The 23,432-nt window shown below is 40.0% G+C and overlaps 1 protein-coding gene across 18 annotated transcripts in view; it reads left to right on the forward strand.

Moving 5' to 3' along the window:
- The window catches only part of UPF2 (UPF2 regulator of nonsense mediated mRNA decay), a 192,021-nt gene that overhangs the window by 81,444 nt on the left and 87,145 nt on the right, over positions 1-23,432 (forward strand). For 16 of the 18 annotated variants that reach the window (XM_043498511.1, XM_038398473.2, XM_043498546.1 and 13 more), the window contains 4 exons: positions 614-718; positions 2,363-2,461; positions 4,604-4,771; positions 19,701-19,842. In XM_043498511.1, coding sequence (XP_043354446.1) covers positions 614-718; positions 2,363-2,461; positions 4,604-4,771; positions 19,701-19,842 — 514 coding nt within the window. Of the gene's footprint in view, positions 1-613; positions 719-1,122; positions 2,462-4,603; positions 4,772-19,700; positions 20,272-20,488; positions 22,090-23,432 lie in introns of those variants that run through there. The other 2 variants (XR_006275976.1, XM_043498582.1) reach the window with 2 other exon arrangements.

Below are 23,432 nucleotides of genomic sequence, written 5' to 3' on the forward strand. Positions count from 1 at the left end.
GATCACATCAGTCTTCATTACTGCTTCAGTAATCTTTTGAATCAAATTGATGTAGCCAATAAGAAAGCAAGTGTGCAATATGCTAATATATGTGATCTTGAAAATTCTAACTTCTGTGGCTTAATGTAGCTCAAAAGTTCGTCTCTCTCTCCAAGTTTTTCTCTCTTTTTGGTCCAATAAAAGATATTACCTAACCCACCTTGTCTGTCTAATATCCTGGGACCAACACAGCTTCAACAACACTGCATAAAACAGTTTGTCTAATAAAAAATTAGTCTGCTTTCAGATCAGTCTCATTGGGGAAAATGTAACTTATTCAATAAAGAACAAGTTTGGAAACAAGATGGGGACCCAGGCATAGTGCATATCAAGGGTTAGTGTAACAGCAAGATGAGTATTCAAAAACTGATCAGTAACTGTCGCTAGATGGCATGGCTATCATTCGAAGCAGACTACATTGCATATTGTGATCAAAGATAAATCAATCGATTATACAACATTTCATGGCAGTGAGGGGGGCTGTAAATAGTGAATGCACTTAATGTTTCTCTCATTAAATTATGTTAAAATGTAGCATGTCATTAAAATTTAAACTTTAAATATGCTATTTCAGGAGTGCTCGGATAATGACGATGAGGAGGGTGAGGAAGAAGAGGAAGAGAATACTGATTACCTCACAGACTCCAATAAGGAGAATGAAACTGATGAAGAGAACACAGTATGTGCCACTGCTTTTGAATAATGAGACCGGTTTTACATGCTCAGTTTTCTTGACTGAATATTTTTAGCAGTTAATGCTCATTAGAGATTAGGGGACATACACTAAAAAAATATTCACATGTTATTTCAAACGAAAACAAGTTCAGTTTGACATTTGCAACCCCTTAATGTTTGTTTTTCACGGACATTCATACAAATAATTTTGCTTACAAGACTCTTTTAGGAAAGTGAAAGTGTCAAAAGTAATCATGAAAATATTCATTCACATTGGAAGAGATTGCATAGCCATTGTGAAAACACTGAGTGGACTGCTAGAAAAAAGAGAAGTTTTGACATGCTATTGAGATAACTAATATTTCCAGCAAATTGACATGGTAAAGTAGATTCTCCTTTGAGTCACAGAATTGTAATAAGGAAGCAGGACAAACAAACAAAAAGCAGCAGTGAAGAAATGATGGGGATGTATTGTTACCTCACTATCAAAAGCAATCACATCAAACCTAGTCATCCAGCTGTGTGCCTGGAGCGTGGTCTAATAGTAAGATGGGGAATGATCACCCCAAAACAGATGTGCTGTGGTAACATCTGAAAAAGTAGCATACTGAGGTATTTGCTGTGTTATATTCTGATTACCTCCATTCAGATCAAAAAGATGCACCAAATGACAGTCACTTGGATCATGGAAACAAGCAGAAGCATTGCCAGAGGCAGAAACAGGTGTGATGGAGAATGAGGACCTATATAGACGGCCTTTGATGCCAGTGTCTCTTGGGTGATGGCATTTGCTTAGTACTAGTCAGCTGTTCTGACATTAATGAAACAGAGCCTTTAGCCCAGAGAAGGCATCCAAGGAGGTCATTCAGCTGTTGGAGAGTGGGAAGGAGGATGTTATGCAAGAGATTCAGCAGAGACTACTGAGGTGGTTGGTCTTGCAACATTCTGCTGCTGCTGCTTCACTGAATGGTGATGCAGAGGCAGAACTAATTGGCCCCCCACTGAGCTGAGTGTCTTGTTTCATATTGTTAGGTCTACAGGTTTGTTCCGCTTAAAGAATAAAAATGATCATAGACTAAAATGTGTTCTCAAGAACTGTATGCCAAACAACCACAAAGCCTTTCTATAGATAACTAACGAGGGTCTCATTGCATCAGTGCACCCTTACATCTGCTGTCCCATGAATAGATGATGATGATTATTTATAGTAGTACCTGCTATATGTGTGTGCTTTACAAATATTTATGGGTAGTCCCCTCTGAATAAGCATTCTAATTTCCCAATCTAAGAAATACAGCCAAATCAATCAGTTGCAGATGGGGAGAGAATATTATTTTTTATATATTGTAGACATGATGTCTAAAATAAGTACAAATCAATATGCCAACTGTATTGTAACGTATTGCAGATAATCAGTTTTTAGGCAGTGATCAATGTCAGTAAGCATTAGAGCAGTAAACACCAAAATTCCTAAATTGGGCAAATCTATTTTAACATTTTTTTTTCCTTCAGCAATGTTTTTAAAACTAAACCCATGACAAACTTTTGTCAGAAATGCAAGCAGAGTAATTTTCTTAGTAATTCAGATCCATCCTGAACTTCACTACTGCTGAAATTAATGTAACAGAATATTTGTCTTCTATACCAGGAAGTAATGATTAAAGGAGGAGGACTTAAACATGTTCCTTGTGTAGAGGACGAGGACTTCATTCAGGCATTGGATAAAATGATGCTGGAGAATCTTCAGGTATTAGTCCTTGTTATTGTCTTAGATTAAATAAGCACCTTTACTGCATTGATTCTGAAATAAGTGGTTAACATGGAGCGGCTTGCACCATGGGATGTGGGTGTTTTTTCATACTCTGTTTTTGGCTGCCTTCCTCCAGTGCTAGGCTTTCTTAATTCTGCCCCACTGCTGTGAGGCCTGTTTTTTGTTTGTTTTTTTTTTATACAAGTCCTTCTGCCCACCTTCCTAGGTAGGGGCCTTTTGGGAGGAACAGTCATGAAAATCAGTCTTGGATGCTGGGGTGGTTTGGCTCAATCCTGTGCTTTCACAAAAGCCTCCCTTTCCCCCTTAATCTTTACTCCCTCTCCCATCGTTACAAATATCCTGCAGCTCTGAGTGCTAAATGGAGCTCTATTAATCCTGTGCTTTATTGACCAGCAGGTGTGCTTCTGAGATGCACCCATCCTGCCAGCTCAGGAAGGGAGAGATAATCCAAGATTCAGTTTTGGGTCTGCTGTTTGATAATATCCTGATTATTAATTGTGAAGTTTAGATAAAAAGGCAATATTAAATTACTTCTGCTCTTCCAGTTGTACTGCCAGACACTACATAGATGAATTGGCCTTTGGATGGTGCCATCCTAATTGACTGAAAAGATACACAAAGAAATTCTCATGTCTTCTTGATGAGCCTACTGATGTTGCTGGAGTGGTGGAAGTTATAGTTTTTACTTGTTTTTTTGAATGCTAGTGATATTTCAGGGAGGTATTTTATTATACAGACTAATCCAAACATGCTGCTAGGGAGTAAGTGTTCGCTCTTGTAAAATCCAGTGGGACGTGATTGATTCTTTGCTGATGATGCATCTTCTAAAACAGGCATCATAAGTGGCCTTTTAACAAGAGTCAGATCTGTTCACCCACTTTAGTAAAGTAAATTTCAATACAATGCTTCCTGAACTTAATGCAACCTTGTCAAATGCTGTAAAACTGCTAAATTATATTATTTCTATCGTCAGAACACTCAATTCCAGATATTTTTCAATATGGCTTGTGACTGGAGATGTGTTGCGAGTGCAAATAGATCCTTTTTGTTACTAAAATTTTCTTTTCTAAAATTCATGTCAAGAGGAAAAGTTTTGAGCTGGTTATTTTTTAAAGCTCAGAAATGAGATTTGTATTTCTGAAAGGTGACTATGCAGAAACTATTTCCAGACTAGCATTGGCGATTTATTGTGGCATACCTAATTGATGTATTCGATAAATTAAATATGTTGAATCTGTCAGTAGAGGGATGCAATACAAATATTTTTAAATTTACAGACAAGGCAGTGGCCATTTTGAGAAAACAGAGCCTGGGCCAGAGTAGAAAATAATGCCTTAACCTCATTTGAATTTCTTAGTGACTTCTGTGGAAGGGTGGAAATTTCCATGGACACTGGAAGGAGCAATTACTGATTATGTAGGAACTCTATAAAATGAGCTTAAGTACTGTTTCAAGAATCAGTGATTAAGGAATGGAAGTAGTATGGCTGGAGGAGAATTGCTTTTAATAAAACTGTAAATTGTTTTCTTCTGCCCAATAAATATCTGGAGATGCTGACTGATTCTTTCAACTGACTGTTCAATTAAAGATAAAGCCTATGACACAGACACAGCCATTTTTGATTATCCATACACAGGATGTTAAGCATTATAAATGTTGCTGCCATTTGAATTTACATAGCATATCAATGGCTAAAATAAAAACAAAACAAATGACATCTGGAGAATAATTTGGTAATCTGTTGCAAGCACTGTATCAAGAATAGAGTAACTGGAATATTATAAAAAATCTGAATCCAGAATTACTGATCTTACTATATCCAATATTAGTTGAATTGTTTCTTTAATTCCTTAAAATTGAGTAATTTCCTCATTGTCATCTTCTAAATTAGCATTCTGCAATGTTCTCAATTCTGCGTAATGAATATAATAGGGTAAGAAATGTAGCAACTCGGAAGGAAACAAAATACATTTTAATGAGACTGTACACGTGTGTATAGCTCTGTTATTCTAGAAGGTAATTTATATTTTTTATGAAAAATTAATTGTGGAAACAACAAAGCTTTCATATTTTCAGAATTTGATTGCCTAGAGCATTTTGCATCCCCTTTCTTTTTAGCAACGGAGTGGAGAATCTGTGAAAGTACATCAGCTGGACGTTGCTATTCCTCTCCATCTCAAGAGTCAGCTAAAGAAGGGTCCACCCTTGGGTAGTGGGGAAGGAGAATCGGAGTCGGGAGACACAATGCCATTTGTCATGTTAACTCGAAAAGGCAACAAACAGCAGGTAAGGGATTATATGGATGTAAGTAAACATTTTCCTTTGTCACAACACAAAGAGTTTGGTTTCTTCATCTTTATTTCTTAGAATGGGATGCAGTCCTCTGTTCTGTTGATTGGAACTCCCTGGAATTCTAAATTCTTACTAGGAGTTGTAGATGACCACTTTATACCATTATTTGTTTTTATATTAAGTTCTCTAATTAGACCAAAGAGAGATGCTGAGCAATGTTTGTTATGTATACAAAGTACAGGCGCAGTTTAACTGGCAGCTAGGAATTTGAATCCATGCCGTTACAAGATGCCATTGGAATTTGGAAAGACAGCATGATTAACATCAGCAACAGGAGTAATATACTCAAGGGAAAGGAGTACTTGTGGCACCTTAGAGACTAACAAATTTATTTGAGCATAAGCTTTCGTGAGCTACACCTAGTCTCTAAGGTGCCACAAGTATTCCTTGTCTTTTTGCGAATACAGACTAACACGGCTGCTACTCTGAAATACTCAAGGGAGTGTCACAGATCTATTTGAGCTCCCACTCTTGCACACTCACCAGACTGCTGATGAGATCCATTTCATTAGGCCCCAGGTGCGGTAAGCCTCCAGAATCTAAACACAAGTCCAGGCACTGCCCTGGCTTGGCATTCCTGAGCATGCTTTCAGGGTGTAAATCCTCTGTCTAGCACCCTCTTCTGAGAGCTGAGGCACTGCAGTTCAACTGCCTAATCACTAGGGACCAGTGCTGACCTTTTAAGCTTCCTGGGAGCTTAAACATGTCCTCTCCCAGAATTCCAGCCATGTGGGCACTTTTACCATTTTCTTCTTCAGGGGCATATTGATAGTATAAGCCAAAAGACATGGCATAAGATTCTAAGACACCATTGCTCTTTATTTAATAGTACAAGAAACACACAATTGTAGACAAAATAATACACACTTGCATGCACTTCTTTGAATAATGTCCCTATGGCTGCTCCACTTGAGGTACGCATGCATCCTATGCACCTTCAAATTTTGCCTCACTTGCTGGGAGTCCTTCGGAGTTAGTGATGGCCACTCGTACTGTATCCACTGTTTAGGGGTACTCAAATGCAATCAAAATGTAAGGTTTGCTCAGGATTCAAAGGATGTTTCAGGAAAGACAGGGAGATAAAGTTTTGTCTCCCCATGATTGAATGCTCTGTCCATCCTACATCACAATAGCAATCCTCTATCCTCGACCCTCCAACAGCAGTTTTGAAGTGACCAGAGTTCCCCACCAACCTCTGCACCTTGATTACCTTCCAGACCTGTCGGGAGAGCTCTGCAGTGCGGACAGTGTGAAGTCTCCAGCCAAAAGGCTATCTAAATCTCCTCAAAAAGAACCTGGCTCCAAGAGACCAGCTGTACCAAAAACCTCCAGGTGAAGGTTCCAAGTGGTCTCAGTACCAGGGATCCCTCTACTCTGAAATTCTCAAGTACCTCTAAAACCCACGGTACCCATATCCTGGTATCAAAACATACCTTGATGTAACTGAAATATGATTGAGGTGTCTGAGACTCTAAGAATTCTGCACTGAGGAAGATGGTATATCTGAGACCTCTGCTGCTGCTTCGGTACTCAGATCAGTCATTCAGCGGACATTAGTGCACTCTGCACCACATCCGCACTCTGCACCTCCTACATCTTAGACTCATCTAGTTTCTGCACAGATTCACTTAGTTCTGAAGCAGTTTTGATTTTCCAGAAGCTTATTCATCTCTGATGAACCTGAGTGCCCTCTTGTTGAGTTCAGCAAGACTTCCAGTATCACAGCCAGAATTATCTCCAGTACATTATCAATAACTACTGGTTATTGATATCTATCGTTCAATCAATCAACAATTGCTACTGGTTCCCTGGTACCCATGTGGACAGATAGACACTTCCTAGTAATCCACCCTTGTCTGCCCCCATTCTGGACTATGCAGAAGACAGCTCTTCTGACTCCCAAATTTCCATACAGTGCTCCTTTGATTATCAACCCAGGTCTGATTCCCATGAATCTGTCTCCTTGAGGAACACTTCAAAACACAGGCAGTCTCAAACTGTTCCTCATCTTTCTTGGTATCTCTGGCCCTCCCCAATGGCCATATTGAGATCCTTGAACAGCCTACTGCCAGCAGTTCTCCAACGCACTGAACTCTCAGAATTCCACAGACAACACTCTCCTGTCATCGCCCCCCCCCCATCAATCCCAGTCATGAGAAAAATTGTTGAAAGAACAAGAACAAAGAGCTGATGAGGAGGTTACCCCTCAGATTAATACTTCATCATCCTTTCCAGGTGAGGCTGTTACCCCTTCCACCTACTGTAGATGATTTCAAATTTTCAGAACTTGATGAAGAGAATGGCTGATACTCTGCAAATGCCATTAGAAGAAATCCAGGAGACCCAACATAGGCTGTTGGATATTCTTCATACACAGAATCCAGATGAGTGGCTTTACCTTCAAATGAGGTCTATTGGAGTTTTGAAGACAATTTGCTAAACCCTGGCCACTGCTCCTCTCATCCTGTAAGAGAGTGGATGACAAGTGTTGTGTTTTGGCTAGTCGTTCAGAGTTTTTGTTTTCACACCCTGCCCCATCTCTTTGGTTGTAGATGTGGTGAATGAATGCGACAGGCAACATCGTTTGAGAACTGCCCCACATAACAAAGACTAAAAGCAGTTGGACATTTTTGATCACAAGAGCTGCTACTCTGAAATTTCGAAATTACCAGGGGATTCTTGCTAATTACAACCATGTCACCTGTAGCAAGTTTAATTCTTGTATTGAACATCTCCCACAGGAACAAAGGGAACATTTTCAATCCATCATTATTGAAGGACAGCTCTTTATAAGAAACAACTTTGCTAGCCTCTCTTGACACATTCGATACAGCAGCTCGCTTCATCTCCACAGCAGCTGTCATGTGTCTAGCCTCATTGTTGTACTCCTCAGGAATTGAGATGTTGAAAACATGGTAGAAGATCTTCCCTTTGATGGACTTCTGTCAGTTGTTTAGTGAGTCCACAGTCCTTATGTTCTCTCAAGAATTCAAGGTGACCCTCCGCCCAGTGGGGATTTTTACGTTGGCAAATAAGAAAAGATTCAGTAGGTCACAGACATCCCAGAGATCTTGTTGGTCGGTTTTCTACCTATAACAGATCATCAGACCCTCCTAAAAAAGAAACCTAGGTTCCAGACAACTTACTTGTTCTTATCAGCCAAGCATTCGTTTTGACACCTTGGTTGAGGGTTACAAACATTTCCACATTCTAGATCTGATGCTGCAGCATCCTACCCACATCCTCTCCCACCTTTTGTAGGTCGAAACCTGTCTCCCATTTCTGGAGCTCATGAGAGCAGATTACTTCCAACGGATGGGTTGTGGAGGTTCTAACATTGGGATACTCCATTCATTTTCAGTCCTGTCCCTTTTCAGGGATCCATCTCACAAGCCTCTCCTGAGGCAAGAGGTTCTGTCATTTCTCCACAAAGGAATTGTGAAACTAGTTTCCACACAGTATGGAGGGGAAAGGATTTTATTCCAAATACTTCCTGGTTCCCAAAAAGAGGGGCAGATGAATACCAATCCTAGATCTCAGGATTCTCAATATCTTTGTCAAAGTAGAAAAGTTCAGGATGGTGACACACACTCAGCTCCTCAGGCAGGTATCCGGAATTTGCCAGTACTCTTTACCACTCTGTTTTCTTCTCCAAGCACAGTTCTGACTCTCAGTACCTTTTAACCATGTTTGTTTTCCCTTAGATTCCTTTACATGGGGGAAAAACATTTTCCACTATGTTCAAAATAGAGAATGTCATCTTAATCAATCTTGAATGAATGCATGAATGAATGAATGGGGGAGGGAAGATCCCAGGATCTTCAGGACCCTACAGCCTCTGCAGAATTTCCTGAAAACAGACTTTCAGTTTCAGATCAAGTTGTGGTGTTTGCTATTTTAGGTTTTTGAAAGAGCTGCTATTCTAGCTGAATTTGTTCAACTCAGAAATCAGTGATTTTCTAAAAAGTCTCTTTTTGATTCTGTTTGAGCCAAGTATAGGGGAAAATTCTGCTGTGAGTTTAAAACCACTGAAAATGGAAACTCTTTTTATAAAACAAAAAACCTAACTTCCTTGGTGCTGGCGGCATTTGGCTTTTTGGTGCCATTTTCCTCTTAAGCATCCTAAGTCATGCAGTTGTCCTTACCTAATTGTCTGGTTACTTAGATATATAGTGCATGTGTTTGAGCATTCCTGGATAAGTAATGCATACAATGCACAAAAAAGTGTCTAGTATTTACTGAAGATGCTTTTCTTATACAGGTATGTCCTGGCTTTTTAAAAATACCTTTTACATTTTGGGGGGCATCTAGTAATGGTTAAAATGAGTGATAGTAATGGCTGGAACCAGGCAGACAAAGGAGGTACTGTGCAATCTGCTTTCCAATCCACCTAAGTCCTCATCTTCAATGCCTCTTGACTCAGCCAGGACAACCAGCCATGCCAAACTTTTGTGGTTTTGTGACTTGGTTAAATTACTGCTAAGGTACCAGGATGAGAGCACTAATTTAATTTTCACTTTGAACTGGATTTGAATCTGATTCTACAGAAGTGGTAAGTCTTAATATTTCCTCTTATTTGCATCACATTAGTTTCCACTTATTTATCATTACTAAATTTGTGGTTTTCTATACATACACACTCTTTCCATACATTGTTAATCATGTTCTAGTATACTGAACAGGAATGGTTCACTCTGATTCCACTCATCAGCAAGGTCCTAGAGAAAACCAAGAGAGACAAGGCTCAGGTTATCATGATCATTCCCGTGTGGCCTCGCCAGCACTGGTGTGGGATGCTATCAAGCCTGTTGGCGATCCCTCCATGGCCCCTGCCAAATCGACCAGACCTGCTATCACAGGATCATGGTCAACTCTTGCATCCCAACCTTGCATCCCTCCATCTTATGGTGTGATTGTTGCATGGCCGAATCCTTAGGAACGGGCCTGTTTGGAAGGGGTCCAGAAGGTCCTCCTCGAGAGTAAAAAGCTGTTGAGTAGACAGACTTACCTGGCAGAGTGGACGAGTTTCGCCCCATTTGGCCGCCCAGTGGGAATCTCCCCTTCGCATTCTTCAGTGCAGTCCATCTTAGACTACCTGCTTCATTTGAGAAACCAGGGCCTGGTACACTCCTCTATCAGGGTGCATCTGGCAGCCATTTCCGCCTTTCATCCTCCAATCCAGGGGCAGACGGTGTTCTCCCATGACATGATGGTCAGTTTCCTCAGAGGTCTTGAGAGACTTTTTCCACAAGTTCAGTCCCTCAGTGAGATCTCGCCTTCTGCTCTGTCCAGACTCCTGGGCCCACCCTTTGAGCCTTTGGCCTCGTGCTCCCTGTCTCACCTATCATGGAAGGTAGCTTTCCTGGTAGCGGTGAAGTCTTCAAGCCCTGACCTCAAAACACGGTCTTCTATAAGGACATGGTCCAGCTCCGGCCCCACCCAGCCTTCCTTCCCAAGGTAGTGTCTATTTTCCACATGAGCCAGGACATCTTTCTTCCAGTCTTCTGCCCCAAGTCCCATGAGACTGGTGATGAGAGGTACCTTCATGCTTTGGACATAAGAAGGGCCCTGGCTTTCTACCTAGATCAGACAAAGCCTTTCCGTAGGTCGATTTAGCTTTTCATCTCTACAGCTGATAGAATGAAAGGCCTCCTGGTATCCATGCAGAGGATTTCTAACTGGATCCCCTCTTGCATTCACACCTGCTATGAGTTGGCAGGAGTCCCTCCACTGCCGATAGCCAGAGCCCACCTGACCAGCGCACAGGCATCTTGGGTGGACTTCCTGGCGCACTTCCCAATCCAGGACATCTGTCTAGCCCCGACGTGGTCCTCAGTGCACACGTTCACAGCCCTCTATGCCATCGCTCAGCAGGCCAGAGACGATGCTGGGTTCAGCAGAGCTGTGTTGCAATCTACATGTCTGTGAACTCCTACCCATCTCCAAGGGGTACTGCTTGGGAGTCACCTAACTTGAATGGACATGAGCAAGCACTTGAAGAAGAAAAGATAGTTACCTTTTTCCGTAATTGGTGTTTGAGATGTGTTGCTCATGTCCATTCCACAACCCACCCTCCTTCCCCGCTGTCAAAGTTTCTGGCAAGAAGGAACTGAGGAGGTGAGAAGCAGCGGTGCCCTATATACCGCAGCATATGCACACCACTGCAGGGGGCACCGGAGCCAGTCCCCTGTGGATACTGCTGAGGGAAAAAACTTCTGGCACCGGTGCACGTGGCAAGCGCACACAAACCCTAAGCTGAATGGACAGGAGCAACACATCTCGAAGAACACCAGTTACAGAAAAAGGTAACTGTCTTTTCTGGGTTGTCTTCCCATCAGAAGTTATGCTTAACTATATCCAATAGCTGCTTTTGGTGTTGATCTATAATGCAGAAGAGAAAGGAACAGATCTTCCTGCTATATGATTTTTCTTGGCTGTCTGTACAGCTTTCTCAGCCGATCCATTCTCTTGTGAATAATGTGGGCTGCTAGTAATATGACCAAAAATCATATTTCATTTGGAATGACTTTAATTCTGATGCTTTGAACTGTGGTCTGTTATCTGTCACTAGTTGTTCTGGAATACCGAAGTGAGCAAAAGTGCACTTTGGTTTCTTGATAACACTGTGACATGTTATGTCTTTCAAGTACATTATTTCTGTATACCTGGAAACGTAGTCCATGATGACCAGGTAATGATATCCGCTGAATGCATCCGATGAAGTGAGCTGTAGCTCACGAAAGCTTATGCTCTAATAAATTTGTTAGTCTCTAAGGTGCCACAAGTACTCCTTTTCTTTTTGCGAATACAGACTAACACGGCTGCTACTCTTAAATCTGCAGGTTATCTATTCAATGGTCCCTCTGATAGGGGTTTTTGTACCTTCTATGATTCAGCATTTTCTTAAGTTGATTTGTACCAAATCTCCTTTCAAAAGTCCAATATCAAATCCTCCATCGAGTTCTTCCATCTTTTTCCATCCTGACTGCCACACTGCAGCTGAGAAAGTTGTTAGTCTTTGATCACATGTATTCGGAATGTATAGCTTTTGTCTTTGTAAGTTTTCAGTGGTAAACAGGCCCATTTAGTTCAGAATACCTCCAGGGCTAGTCAGAGCTCTGTTAGGTGATTTCAGCTCTGGGAGGGATTGATGGCAATTATAAGGCTTTGTCTACACTATGCACCTTTTAGTGACACAGCTGTGCTACTATGGCCATGCTGCTTAAAGGTGCTCAATGTAGCTGTTGTTAGTTGGCAGGAGAGAGCTCTCCTGCTGACAAAAAAACTTCCTCCTCCAACAAGTGGCAGCAGCTTTGTTGACAGGATGTTCACACCAGCGCTTTTTGTCGGTAAAACTTTTGTCATTCAGGGGTGTGGTTTTTAATACCTCTGAACAACAAAAGTTTTGCCAACGAAGTTCCAGTATAGACAGTTTCAGTCCCTTCTGAGATGACTGTGACTTTTCGTTCCCGTGTCAATTTTAAAGTCAGTCATGCCATGAATATTCAATTTTGTTTTCCAGCCAGGCTCTGTCATCACAAACGATAGAAACAATGAGTCTTAGTTGTCTGTAATATGAGTCAACTCCCTGAATCCTTTGGTGTGGCAGAGAGCTGCAAAATCCATATTTCGTTAATGTAATATTACAACATGTGCCTCTGGCTGGACATGCATCATCTCTTGGGATATGATTATTTCCACATCTTGTGCATGTAGGCTTGAATTTGTCCCTCCTGTTAGTTCTCACTCTCCTTGCCTCAGGAGTTTTATAATAATGTCTTTTAACACTCAAGAGTCTGTCAGCTTCTAAGCTAGCTTCAGGTTTTTCAAATTGCTCCTGCCTTTTTGTTCAGTTTGACTAATTGTGACTGCTTTGTATCTGTATATCTGTGGCTAGGGTTAAATCTCTCCAACTTTAGCTGTTGTGAAAGGTTTTTTATCTGTTGACCCGATAACCAGATTGTCTCTGATGCTGCATTCCCAAAATCACATTTTTCAGCCAATGTGTCCAGAACTCTTCTAAAACATTCACCTTTTTTTCCTGTTTTTTTAATTCTTTGATGAAAACATGCTCTATCATAAACCATATTTCTTTGGGATAGAAAGTATCCATCAAACATAGCCAGAACCCTTTCATAGTCATCTTTGTGACTGTCTTTTGGAAAGTCAAAGGATTTAAAAATATGCTCTGCTTGCTTCCCCTAGCATAAATTAGAGAAGATATAGGTATATCTCCAGTTTCTTTGTGGAGTTTGTTTGCAATTTAAAATTTTGTAAAATACTGCTTCCAGTCTGTCCATTCTGAAGATTTGTCAAAGCTGAAATTCTCTGGGGCTTTGAAGAATGAAATGAGATCCTTCAACCTTTGTTGATGTTCTCCTTCTGATTCTTTTCTTAATTTACTCCTGATACCATGTTCTGTACTCCTGTATCAGAGATGGACTGGCTACACAGCTTGTTTATACGCACTAGATGCGTTTTATCATAAGATCCTTTAATGCTCTGCTAGATATGGCAGAGTTTAGCTTAAATAAGGTATTTTACACACAGCACCACCTACTGACTGAACAATATGATGCAGTTTGGCATTCTGTTACACATTCTGCACAGATTGAGGTTTTTGTGGTTTGGGAAATATGGTCTTAGAGAAAAATATTTTAATTGAAACAATTGAGTCCAAGTTATTTAGGGGACAGAAAAATGGTTCAGGCAAATACTGTAGAAACACTTTAACTTGCATAGACTTGGAGACACGTTGCAAATTACTGAATCTTATGATTTATTAAGTGAAGATGCACAATAAAAGGAAAACATATAATAAAATACACAGTGTTCCTTAAGGCCATGATCTGACTAATGTATAGGAGTTTTTGTAGAAGTTGAGTTATTATTTGTATGAGACATCACTTTTAGCATCTGTTGCATCTTTTCTGAGAGGTGAGAGAGGCCACAATTTTGTGTGTAGATTAAAAAAATTACTTTATACCACTTCCCTTTTATTCCCCTTTACAGTATTTTGGGACCTCTTTTCTTGAACTAGTTATGTTGCTTGGAATGGTAGTAATATATTTTTATAGTGCTAGTGGGGGGGGAGGGAAGCAGATACTTGTATATTAACTTTACTTTTTTGAGTGTACATTCATGCAGAAGCTTATCATGGTATCTGTTTTATTTAATCAAACATTTAACTCCCAAATATATACATCATAGTATTTGTGCTATTGAAAACTGATAAATAAAATCTTATCTGTTAACTGGTAAAAGGTTTTATATACCAACTTCTGTGATCACAAGTCTAATTCCAAACTTGAGAATTCTGTTTTCATGTCAATGAGTTGACTTGTGCTTTACATTTTGAATTACTTTTAGTAAAGAATAAGAGTTACTTGTGTGTGCATGTACGTATCTGGGTTTAGTAGTAATAGTTTACTTTTTTTTATTTCCTTGGCATTCATGTAAAAAGCATTTTCTTGAATTCTTTTTTCTTGGGAGTTGAGTATTAAGTTTAAATTTGTAGATTTTTTTTTTTTTCCAAAGCTTTAACTGTAGTCATTAATGAACCAACCAGAGATCTTGGGAAACTCTTCATTATGACCTCTTTTCAACTGTTTCAGGATAATTTAGCTGGGAATTTTGTAAAATATTACGTTTTTTGGGAGCATCATAGTATGTATGAGAGGAAAATGGTGCTGGCATTTTGTGGTTTGAAAAAGAAAGCTGATCTTGTTCTGAATCTTCCCTACCACCATCCTCAATATTTGCTTTGGGAGTAGGCTCTTCCTGGCAAAACTCTTTTTGGTGGTTCTAGAAATGTAAAATGTGTTGCTTTATAGAATACTTTGGTCATTGAGTAAATGAAAGACTACTTTGTCTACAAATTTGTGTTCAGAAAAAACATACCCTAGTAGTCAGTTTTAAAAGAAAAATAAGAAGAGAAGAGGTGGAGTGGAAAAGAAAATAATTGTTCCTTCATACAGTACTAAGTGAATTTTAAACCTGTATGAGTAGACTATACACTGATTTTTGAAGTGAGGGAAGTCTTTAATAGATATCAAGACTGCTATCAAAATATTGCTGTATGTATTTTATGCCTTTTGACACAAGTAATGTATATTATATACATATTATTTTAAAATAGGTTTTTTTAGTAGATTAATGCAGTTGATCAGCCCTGCCACAGACAAATGTGGCTTTCCAGTAAATTAGGTTCCCAACTACCAAACTTAACAATCAGCATTAGCCATTACAGAGTAAGTATAGAGTCCAACTGTAGCATAGAAACTGTTCACCCATTGTGTTCCTATTGAGGGAAACCATCTGGGGCGTTGTACAATTACATGTGATTAATGAGGACAACAATTTGCTAAAAAAATTGTATGGTTTTTCCTTCAGTTTTATTTAAGATTATTTGAAGTAAACTGTAGTAGTAATGTCCCACCATCTCATCACCATGTGAGCCTAATCTCTGTAGTTAGGTAGCTCTGGTTTGAACTCTGTTTATCTTATCTGAGCTACAAAAGAGACTAGTCTTGGTAACTGGAATTTCATTTTTTCTATATAACAAAGCGCTCCTTGATGGTGATAGTACATTTCTATCCTCCTTCCATTAGTGGGAATAATACTGGATTATTAGGATGCACAACATCTCCAAATGCTGGGCCCAGATCCCAGCATCCAGAAAGACTTTGCCGTTACTGACGCATCAGCCATTAGTGTACCATAAGAGCAGAAGAGTAGCAATATGCAGCATATCTCCCCCAAAAGACTAATATGCACCCTCCTGGGCAGGGAGGATACGTTAGTCTTTTGGGGGGAGATATGGGACCTAGAAGGAGCTATCTGTCTGAAGGGCCTTGAAGTTTTTGATGGATCAGGGCTCTGGTTGGTCAATGTGCCTGCCTACCTCTGAGTTTAACTTGTCTCGACAGTTGTTCATCACCACTTTACAGCCTTCCAGAACCCTTCTTGCTTCATTTCACCATCTAAATTTCATATTCCCTTCCCATTTATCCTGAGCATCCTGCCTCACAGAACCCTGCTAGCCTGATTTAACTCAGAGAATGGGGCAAGAAGTAAAACCCAGATTTCCTGTGTATTAAGACTGTGCCACCACGAGGCCCTTGCGTTAGTAAGTGATTTGTAGCCTTAGACACTGCCAATAGGTTGACTAGTTAACTATCTGGGTAGTACTCATTACTGATATCTGTGAATCTGTTTAGTTCATATGAAGCTGACATGGCTCAAGTCTATATTTTTCCTCTGGGTGTCTATAGAGATTTCATCTGTTTTCTGTTTTCCTTGATTGCTTTTCTCTTATCTGTTAACTTAAGAGGCTCTTAAAATTCAAACTTGTCATCCAGAATTCTTGGTAATCCCTATACTGTTTTCTTGTTTTATTCAAAACACTTTTTCCTTTTTTTTCCTCTCCCATCTAAATGAGTTTATAGTTGACAGTGTCACACAAAGATGTTTCAGTTCTTTCCCAGGTCTGTAATAGCCAGTCTTAACTGTTGCAACCAACAGTTGGTTGAGATTTCCTCCATAAATTAACTGTTTTTCAAATGTTGTAGCAGCCTGAGTACTCATTGGCAACAGAATGATTTCCCGCGCACAACACTGACCTGCAGCCAGAACAGAGTTGCTGTGTGATAGGTACTATGAGATTTCACAGTGCCTCTCCGCTGTACAAAGCAATGATACTATACCTTTTTGTATTGCAAGTTTTGTAAATGTAAGTGATAAGAAATCTTGCAACTTGGCTGCCATTCATTTCCATTCCCATGAAAACAGACTTCAGATTGGCAAAAGCAAGCAAAAGACTTTAAAATAATTCCTATTCAATTGCAATTGCTTATCTTAACACGTTTTTCTAACGGTCAGTTATCCATTTTAGTTAGGGTGGACATGGGGATTCTTTTAGCAGGACAAGTGACTTTTTCCCAGGTGTGCTCTGACTTTAGGATTGACAGGCTTTTCTGAAGGCTAGTGTTTCCACTTAGAATGAAAAAGTTTAAAAATTATTTCTGTTTGGTTTTTAAAGTTTCCATAATATTTTCTCCGTCTGGGCATAGTGGCTAGGTGTAGCGAGGTGATGACTCACCGGTGCAGTGCCTCCTGCTAGCTGTCTGGGAATTAGCTCTTTTCCAGCATATGGAACATCTTCTGCAAGCTGGTGTCTTGCCTACCGCTGGCCCCGTGTTCCTCCCAGACCTTGGTGCCCTTTACCCTGGGGTTCTGCCCCAGCAGTATCCCCACACTCTGGGTCTCCCCTCCCAGGGGAACATCCAACCCTCTTGCCTACAGTCATCATCTAGCCCCCGCTCACTGGGGCAGACTGCAGTCTGTAGTGGCCACTCATTGCAGGCAAGGGGGTAGGACCAGCTGCCTCTGCCTATTCCCAAGCTGCCCCTCTTCAGCCCTAGTACCTTTCTGGGCCTTTACCAATGCCTGCAGCCTGGGGGTTTACCAGGCTGGAGCTCCCCAGCTGCCTTTGCTCTTCCCCAGCACTGCTCCACTTCAGGTACCTTGCTCCCAGGCAGCTAGCCCTTCCCACTCCCAGGCTAGAGGTGAGACTTCCCCAGCTTCTGGCCTCCATTCCTCTTACAAGGGCCAGCTGGACCCTAATTAAGCTGGCCGCAGCTGTGGCTGCTTCCCCAATCAGCCTAGCTTGGCTGCTTTTAACCCCTTTTCCCCAGCTGCAGCCCTCTGCAGGGCTGCTTTTAACCCCTTCATGGCCGGAGCAGGGTAACCACCCCGCTACACTGGGATTTTGAAAGAATCTTAGGGGAGTTATGTCATCTGATTCCCTTAGGCGCCTTTGGAAATCACAACCATTATACCTTGGGGGAGAGGAACTTGGATACAAGGGACAAGGTTCACCTCTGATTTACACAGGTTCTGCAGGCATAAACCAGCATGCAAGGTCCCGAGTGGCAGAAAGTTCATTGGGGAAGAGAGAGCAGCTGCATATGTTGATGTAATCTTCTCTCCAACAAGGGGGCAATACAGGGCAAGCAATGTTCATAAAATGGAAAGTGTAAGCCATGAGGCTACTTGCACATTGATTTAGTAAATCCCTCTGCTGGAATGATTTCCTGTGTAATCTTGGTGGGATATACAAACTGCTCTTCTCCTGTGTAACAACCAAGTACTATTAGTGGTGGAAACATGTGGTTTAATCCCTTTGAATGGCATAAAGTCTTGATGTCACTGGGAGGTGCAGCTTTTACCTTCCTGTGCCAACAATGATGAATCTGAATTTAACACAAGATCTATATGATTTTACCAGATACCCACACAATGGAAACCTTTATCAGCCAGTCATGTGCCACCTTTTCATAGTATTGACTTTATGTATTTTCACAGTACTGATATTCTACTGAGAAATAAAGCATTAAACAGTCCAGTTTGTACCAGGAGAATGTCCAAATGTGCCTTGGTTCCTATACAAATTGTGATTTAATAAATGTTTTCAATACATTTTTGCTCTTGTGATGTACATATGTTGATTTAACAGATTGGATAATGTATTTAATACAATAGTGAGTGACAAAACTTTACCTTTTGTCAGCTACCCAGAGAAAATGCAAAAGTTTTAGAATCATAGAATATTAGGGTTGGAAGAGACCTCAGGAGGTCATCTAGTCCAATCCCCTGCTCAAAGCAGGACCAACACCAACTAAATTAACAGCCTAGCTCCATCCTCTTTGGAACCCCCTTCAGGTAGTTGAAGGCTGCTATCAAATTCCCCTTCACTCTTCTCTTCTGCAAACTAAATAAGCCCAGTTCCCTCAGCCTTTCCTCATACGTCATGCGCCCTATCCCCCTAATCATTTCTGTTGCCCTCTGCTGCACTCTCTCCAATTTGTCCACATCCCTTCTGTAGTGGGGGGACCAAAACTGGACACAATACTCCAGGTGTGGCCTCACCAGTGCCAAATAGAGGGAATAATCACTTCCCTTGACCTGCTGGCAGTGATCCTACTAATACAGCCCAATATGCCGTTGGCTTTCTTGGCAACAAGGGCACACTGCTGACTCATATCCAGCTTCTTGTCCACTGTAATCCCCGCATCCTTTTCTGCAGAAGTGCTGCTTAGTCAGTCGGTCCCCAGCCTGTAGCGGTGCATGGGATTCTTCTGTCCTAAGTGCAGAACTTTGCACTTGTCCTTGTTGAACCTAATCAGATTTCTTTTGGCCCAATCCTCCAATTTGACTAGGTCACTCTGGGACCCTATCCCTACGCTCCAGCATATCTACCTCTTCCCCCCAGTTTAGTGTCATCTGCGAACTTGCTGAGGGTGCAACTAATCCCATCATCCAGATCATTAATAAAGATGTTGAACAAAACTGGCCCCAGGACCAACCCCTAGGGCACTCCGCTTGATAGACTAACTAGACATCGAGCCATTGATCACTATCCATTGAGCCCGACAATCTAGCCAGCTTTCTATCCACGTTATAGTCCATTCATCCAATCCATATTACTTTAACCTGCTGGCAAGAATACTGTGGGAGATAGTATCAAAAATTTTATTTACAAGGATAAACTTACTGAGAAAGCTTACTTAATGAATTACACTAAATATATCTGTTTCTCAGATTGAGAATACTACTTGTATCTAATGGACTTTAAAATTTAGCAGTCATGTAAATTCTAGTGTTTCATTTGTGTGCGTGTGAACGTATATGAAAGTACGGAACATACTTTTCCCCCCAGAAACCTGTTCAATAATGTGTATTTTCAGGGTTGTTCAGAAATAATAAAATTCAGCTTAAGACATTTCTTATCATGTAATTAGTCTCTTCTTTTTGTTCTTTGTAAAGTATGATATGTACTTGAAGAGATTATTTTTTCTTTCAGTTTAAGATCCTAAATGTGCCAATGTCTTCCCAACTTGCTGCCAACCATTGGAATCAACAACAAGCTGAGCAAGAGGAGAGAATGAGAATGAAAAAGCTCACTCTGGATATTAATGAACGGCAAGAACAAGAAGACTATCAGGGTATGAAATTATCTTTCAAAATAATAAGGTTTTATTCCTAGAGAAATTAATCTATAAAAATTCAGTCCCAAGACGTGTCCCTGCTGCAACCAACTCCATTCTGCTGTATGCCTCAGCATGCACAATGCTGGTTGTCAGAACCCCTAGGAATCCTAGTGGAATGTGAAACCAGTACATACAGTTAGGTTAACATTATGGGGGAGGGTAATTACATTGCACTGAGTTTTGAGTTGTTTTTATACACCTTGAGATATAAAATTGTTACGTTTAGGGAAATCATACCAAAAAAAGCAGTTTATCTGATACTCTGTAGCCTAGCAAATGATGTCTGTGCTGTCACCTGCAATGGAGTAGGAACAAAAACTAGTCAGGTGCAAGGGAAATGGATTGTGTACCACTTGAGTGAAGGTGTGTTATTACATATTACAGGTGTCAGAGTAGCAGCCGTGTTAGTCTGTATTCGCAAAAAGAAAAAGAGTACTTGTGGCACCTTAGAGACTAACAAATTTATTAGAGCATAAGCTTTCGTGAGCTACAGCTCACTTCATCGGATGCAGTGAGCTGTAGCTCACGAAAGCTTATGCTCTAATAAATTTGTTAGTCTCTAAGGTGCCACAAGTACTCCTTTTCTTTTTACATATTACAGTATATGTATCAAAATGACAGCCTTGGCCTGGCTAATAGCAGTGATTGGTTCATACTGACATTGTTGAAGTTGAAATTTCATAATTTCTCCTGCGTTTCAGAATTCTAAAGGAGGATGTTTGAATATATTGACAGGATAAATATTTTAGACTAATTATGTATCTTTTACAAATCAATTCATATTTAATTCAAGTGATATTGAATAGACAAATTGAGGCCCATGAAGCAATCAGCAAATCAGATATAGCCGTATCCTAGTGAATTCAATGTTATGTCAGATTCCATTTTCCTTGGCATACTCTGATATATAACCAGGGCCAAACCTAATAAAGCGGATGATATTCTTAGTCCTTAAATCACTTTTTTCCATTTAATGCATCCACAATTCTTCCTCTGTTGTTAATAGAGGTGATTTCTGCTTCAAAACTGAAATATAATATAAGCTGTAAGTAATAAAGCAGTAAGTCACATTTCTGTATTTGATAAATAATAATGAACTGTAGTTTGTAAAATCGAATTTTTAAATTCAAAACAACCCTATTAATCCAATAAAAACCACAAAATACAAAACATGTTTCAGAAGTCTGTGACATGATAACCAAATTCAGTGAGCCCCTGTATCATATTTTTTCAGTAGCATAATGGCTGTGGAGCTCTGAAATTGTAAATAGAATACAGATTTTGAACAAACCATTTTAAACCTCCCAAACTGTTTAAAACTTCCTTTTGCCAGGTACCTCCTTGTTGCAAAGCCCAGGTTGAAAATGAAAAAAGGCTTTTCATATTTAGGCAGCTTGAGTGCTGTGGTCACATTTTACACTACAACTCTTAACAAATTCTGTATTGTGATGCTGTTTTTTTTCCCATTATGTAGAGTTCCTGGTTTGTTTGTTTGGTTTTTTTTTAAGGTCAATACGCACATAGTTTTGGCATGATCAGTTTGTTGATTTGTATGGACAATATTTATAAATGTAATTCATTTAGGATAGGATTCTGTTGTGAGCTGTTAAGAATTGCACTTCTCATGCAGTAAAACAATAAAGGACCTCAATTTTGTGGTGGATGAATGAAACTGGTACTGGTGCCAGTTTTTTCATTTTCTCATGAATATTCCCATTTGGCATATTTAAAAAGGCAAGCAGAATAGATTTACAATAGGAAGTTAATATGGCAAATTAACTCTGGTTCTTCTTTTCTGAGTTGATTTTTCTCCCACTGCTTTATACTAGGATTATGTTCATAATAAAGACAAATAAAAGGACAAGTCAGTTTTTTAGGCCCAAAATTTGATCTGTTTAAATCTGTTTGCAAAGTCAATATTCACTCTTTTCTATCATATTTTTATAAACTAATGCATTAGCTTACTATTCTTCATGAGTTAACCCTAGAATAACAATCGCGTTATTTCAGATTTCAGTTTCAAGCTTCTAAAGGATTACTAGAACCAGTAAGGAGAGAGAAATTTTTAAATGTTGCCAACAAAATCTCAAGATTGTCTAAAGTCTATATGTACATTATTTCTAATAGGAATAGGCTAGTTGCTAGTCCAAGTCTGTTAAATAAATTAACAAATGAAGCCTGTTAAACTGCCTACTGTAATTTTAACAAAAAAAATCCATTTAGTTTTTAAAAAGTCAAAGTAGTAATTTAGAATTGGTGATTCTCTAATATAGATTAGTCTTTCTGTTTGTGTTCAGATAATTCTCATCTGAAAAACAAGGTAGACTAACACTCAAAATAGCTGATGCCATGTGGTGAACCCATTAAAATTTGTCTTTATTCCCCACCTACTCTTGCCCAGTACCCAGTCTGCCTTCATTATCTCAGTGCTGGTTGTACTCCACAAAACCTGCACCCTCTTAATACCTGGGCTTGAGAGGTGCATACGCAATATTTCTAGTTACTGCCTGCCTGCCTTTCATCCCCTCTCCTCAATTCCTGTTATTCCCCAGCTGTTTACTTCCATAATGTGTCCATCCTGATAGCCAGAACTATGCTTTGTATCTGAGGGATATGGAATGTGGGGGAACAAGGTCATTGTGGAGACACTAAATGAATTCTTTGCATCTGTCTTCACTGCAAATGACATGAGGGAGATTCCCACACCTGAGCCATCCTTTTTAAGTGACAGATCTGAGGAACTGTCTCAGATTCAGTTGTCAATAGAGGAGGTTTTGGAATAAATTGATAAACAGTAATAAGTCACCAGGACCAGATGGTATTCACCCAAGAGTTCTGAAGGAACTCAAATATGAAACTGCAGAACTACTAGCTGTGGTATGTAACCCATCGCTTAAAGCAGCCTCTGTGTCAGATGACTGGAGGATAACTAATGTAATGCTGACTTTTTTTAAAGAGGATCCTGAGGTAATCCTGGCAATTAGAGTCCAGTAAACATAACTTCAGTACCAGGCAAATTGATTGAAACTATAGCAAAGAACAGAATTATCAGACATACAGATAGATGAACACAATATATTGGGGAAGAGTCTACATGGCTTTTGTAAATGGAAATCATGCCTCCCCAATCTATTAGAATTCTTAGAGAATGTCAGCAAGTGTGTGGACAAGGATGATCTAGGTCATACAGTGTTCTTATACTTTCAGAAAGCCTTTGACAAGATCTCTCACCAAAGGCTCTTAAGGAAAGTAGGCAGTCACGGGATAAGAGGCAAGGTCCTCATGGATCAGTAACTAGTTAAAAGATAGGAAACAAAGGGTAGGAGTAAATGGTCAGTTTTCAGAATGGAGAGAGATAAATAGTGGGTTCCCACAAAGATCTGGACTGGGACCTGTTCTGTTCAACATATTCACAAATGATCTGGAAAAGGAGGTGAACAGTGAGGTGGTGAAATTTGAAGACAATACAAAATTATTCAAAATAGATAAATTCAAAGCTGACTCTGAAAAGTTACAAAGGGATCTTGCTAACTTGGTAACTGGAA

The sequence above is a fragment of the Dermochelys coriacea genome, chromosome 1, assembly GCF_009764565.3.
Source record: "Dermochelys coriacea isolate rDerCor1 chromosome 1, rDerCor1.pri.v4, whole genome shotgun sequence".
In the NCBI taxonomy this organism is placed as follows: Eukaryota; Metazoa; Chordata; order Testudines; family Dermochelyidae; genus Dermochelys; species Dermochelys coriacea.